This window comes from Bos javanicus, chromosome 4, assembly GCF_032452875.1.
Source record: "Bos javanicus breed banteng chromosome 4, ARS-OSU_banteng_1.0, whole genome shotgun sequence".
NCBI lineage: Eukaryota > Metazoa > Chordata > Mammalia > Artiodactyla > Bovidae > Bos > Bos javanicus.
The window spans coordinates 108,160,625-108,164,691 of NC_083871.1; the positions used below are offsets into that span (position 1 = coordinate 108,160,625).

A 4,067-nucleotide genomic window follows, 5' to 3' on the forward strand; every position below is an offset into this window, starting at 1 on the left:
CTTTCGTGTTCATCAAAAGGCTCTATATTCCTCTTCACTTTCTGCCATTAGGGTAGTATCATCTGCATATTTGAGATTATTGATATTTCTCCCAGCAATCTTGATTCCAGGTTATGATTCATCCAGCCTGCCATTTTGCAGATGTACTCTGCATATAAGTTAAATAAGCAGGGTGACAATATACAGCCTTGACAAACTCCTTTCCCAATTTTGAACCAACCTGTTGTCCCATGTCCAGTTTTAACTGTTGCTTCTTGACCTGAAAACAGGTTCCTCAGGAGGCAGGTAAGATGGTCTGGTATTCCCATCTCATGAAGACTTGTCCACAGTTTGTTGTGATCCACACAGTCAAAGGCTTTAGCATAGTCAATGAAGCAGGAGTAGATTTTTTTCTGGAATTCTCTTGCTTTTTTATGATGCAATGGATATTGTTAATTTGATCTCTGGCTACTCTGCCTTTTGGAAATCCAGCTTATAGATCTGGAATATTGTGGCACATAACTTTTGACGCCTAGTTTGAAAGAGTTTGAGCATTACTTTGTTAGCATTTGAAATGTGTGCCACTGTATGATAGTTTGAATATTCTTCGGTGTTGTCTTTCTATGGGATTGGAATGAAAACTGATTGTTTCTAGTCCTGTGGCCAATGCTGAGTTTTCCAAATATGCTGGCATGTGGAGTGCAGCACTTTCACAGCATCATCTTTTAGGATTTTTAACATCTCAACTATATTTCCATCACCACACTAGCTTTGTTTAATATATTATATAAATATATGATATATGCAATATAATAATGTTGCAGGAGGAAGGACTCTTCCAAGAGTCTAGGAATAAATTGTCAATATGTGAATATGGCTTTACTTTAGTCTTAAGTGTTCTATAGAAAGTTAATACACTGTCCATTTGGAGAAAATAAGTGATAAGCCAAAAATGAATAAAAATTAGTGAAACCTATATACTATATACTAGTATGATTATAATCCCTAATACTTATCTGTAATAGCAGCCCACTCCAGTATTCATGCCTGGAAAATCCCATGGACGGAGGAGCCTGCAGGGCTACAGTCCATGGGGTTGCAAAGAGTCAGACACAACTGAGCGACTTCACTTTCACAATAAAAACTAAGAAACACAAAGGCAAAGAAATTTTGAAGAAAAAAACTTCAGGGAGGTAGGGACAACACAAGCTTCCTCTGAATTCACTTCACATAAATAACTTCTATTTTCATTGCTATCCAATCCTGACTTTCCTATCACACTTCAGTCATTTGCAGACTGTCACTGACAATGGAGGGCAACCAATCACAGATCACAGAATTCATCCTGGTGGGATTTCAGCTCAGTGAAGACCTGGAGTTGCTCCTCTTTGGTATCTTCTCCCTGTTATATACGTTCAACTTGCTGGCAAATGGCATGATCTTGAGACTCATTTGGTTTGACCCCAGGCTGCACTCCCCCATGTACTTCTTCCTTTCCCACTTGGGCCTCATTGACATATTCTATGCTTCCAGCAATTTGCCCAATCTGCTGGCAAATCTAGCAAAACACAAGAAAACCATCTCCTTTGTCCCATGCAATTTGCAGATGCTTCTCATATTGAGTTTTGGTTCTGTTGAGTGTCTGATTTTGTTGGCGATGTCCTATGACAGGTATGTGGCGATCTGCCATCCCCTCCAGTACACGGTCATCATGAACTGGAGAGTGTGCTCCATTCTGGCCATTGCTTGCTGGGCGTGTGGATTTGACCTGGCCCTGGTCCAAGTAATTCTCTTGTTAAGATTACCCTTCTGTGGCCCCCAGAAGGTGAACCACTTCTTTTGTGAAATTCGCTCTGTCCTCAAATTGGCCTGTGGTGACATCTGGATCAATGAAATATTCCTCTTTGCTGATGGCATTCTTATCTTAGTCGGGCCCCTTTTCCTGATGTTGATCTCCTATATGCATATTCTCTGGGCTATCCTGAAGATCCAGTCAAAGGAGGGCCGCAAGAAAGCCTTCTCCACCTGCTCCTCCCACCTCTGTGTGGTTGGGTTCTACTTTGGCTTAGCCATGATTGTTTACATGGTTCCCGACAACAGTCAACGAGAAGAACACCTGAAGATCCTTTTCCTGTTTTATACTCTTTTCAACCCATTGCTGAACCCTCTTGTCTACAGTGTAAGGAATGCTCAAGTGAAGGCTGCCTTCCACAGAGTATTGCAGAAGAAGAGGACAATGTGAAGGAGGGTCCATTTTTGCTTCAGTGCATTCTTTTCCCTTCAGAGGTGTGATTGCTGGTGCAAGAAAACTCAAAATTCCCAGAAAGGTGACGTGATTTAATGAAGAGCACTAATATCAGCATGATGGAAGAATAGGAATCCCTAAGCCTCCATTCCTCCATGGAGACAAGAACATATAGACACAATTTCCTTTGTGAAAACACTGGAAATCAGATAATAGGTAGCAAAACCCCAGAAAAACACAATGCCAAGAAGAAATAAAGTAAGCATTCAGGCAAGTTTGTCAATATCAGGAGAAGATCTCCAACTCCCAACACTCCCTCAAAGGGGGAAAAGAAGAATGGATCATGTAGACTATTTTTGAGTTTTCAGGGAATGGCTTGAGGATTTGTTAGTTGTCTTGCCTGACTCAGAGCACCGATGGGAATGCCAGTGTGGACTCCTGATTGGGATCTCTGAGAAAGATGGCAAGCACCAAGCTTTCTACAGCTGTATAGGGATATTTTGGATTTTCACAGTTCTCATAAATCTGAACTGGTATCTCATTCTTGTTTTCAAATGAAATTCCTTGATGACATGTAATGTTGAGTTTTTCAGCAGTTGTTTCCTTGCTATCTGTATATCTTCCTTGGTGAGATGTCTCTTTACATCTTTTCCTCATTGTTATGTAATAAACTTTACTTTTTAGAGCAATTCCAGAGTCACTGCAAAATTGAGTGGAAATTGCAGACACCCTGTATAGCACTCTGCATCCAAACATGTATAGCCTCCCCTGTTATCAATATCCCCCTTCAGAGTGGCACATTTGTTATTCACACACCTATATCAGCACATCATCATCACCCAAAGTCCATAATGTACATTTGAGCTCACTCAAGGTGTTGTATGTTCTGTGTGTTTGCATGGGTGTACAGGTATGTACATCCACCATTATATTATCATACACAGTATTTTCACTGCCCTAAACGATTACCTCTTCCTTCTTCCCTTCTTGCAAATCTCTGGCAACTACTCATCGCTTAATTCCCTCCAGAAAAGAAGAAAAAAGGTAGTCACTCAATCATGTTCCATTCTTTGTGACCCCATGAACTATAGCCCACCAGCCTCCTCTGTGCATGGAATTCTCCAGGCAAGAATGCTCGAGTAGGTAGCCATTCCCTTCTCTAGGGAATCTTCCCAGCCTAAGTATCAAACCTGGGTCTCCTGCATTGCAGGCAAATTCTTTACCATCTGAGACATCAGAGAAGCCCAATTCCCTCCATAGTTTTGGCTTTCCCGAATATCATATGGTAGGAAAAATATGTAATTTTTTTCATATTGGTTCCCTTCACTCAACTGCACGCATCTGTTTCCTCTGTCTTTATTTTTGCTTGATAGTTCATTTCATTTTCATGCAGAATATATTTCCTTTGTCTGAATGCACCATGTTTTATTTATCCATTTACCTACCAAACAACATCTTGATTACTTTCAGATTTAGGCAATTATGAATAAACATCTCTGTGCAGGTTTTTGTGTTGACATAAATTTCAAATCCTTTGGATACATACCAGGCAGTGCCATTGGTAGATCCTGTTGTTAAGAGGAAGCTTCGTTTTTTGAGAAAATGTGAAAATTTCAAAGTGACTATATGATTTTCTTGAATGAAAATGAATTTTCTTCAGCAATATATGAAAGTTCCTATTGATTCACACACTAGTCATTATTGGGTGCTGTCAGTTTTCTGGATTTTAGCCATTCTATTAAGTGCATAATAATATTTCATTGTTTCACTTTGTGTTTTCCTGATGACAGAGATATGGAGTGTCTTTTCATCTGTTATTTACCATCTGTCTGTCTGTCTTTGA

General features: G+C 40.0%; 1 protein-coding gene across 1 annotated transcript; it reads left to right on the top strand.

Moving 5' to 3' along the window:
- The first annotated feature begins 1,288 nt into the window (after positions 1 to 1,288).
- On the top strand, positions 1,289 to 2,221 carry LOC133246875 (olfactory receptor 2A2-like). The gene has a single exon (XM_061415452.1). The coding sequence runs from the start codon at positions 1,289 to 1,291 to the stop codon at positions 2,219 to 2,221; it is 933 nt and encodes a 310-aa protein (XP_061271436.1).
- Positions 2,222 to 4,067: the final 1,846 nt, after the last annotated feature.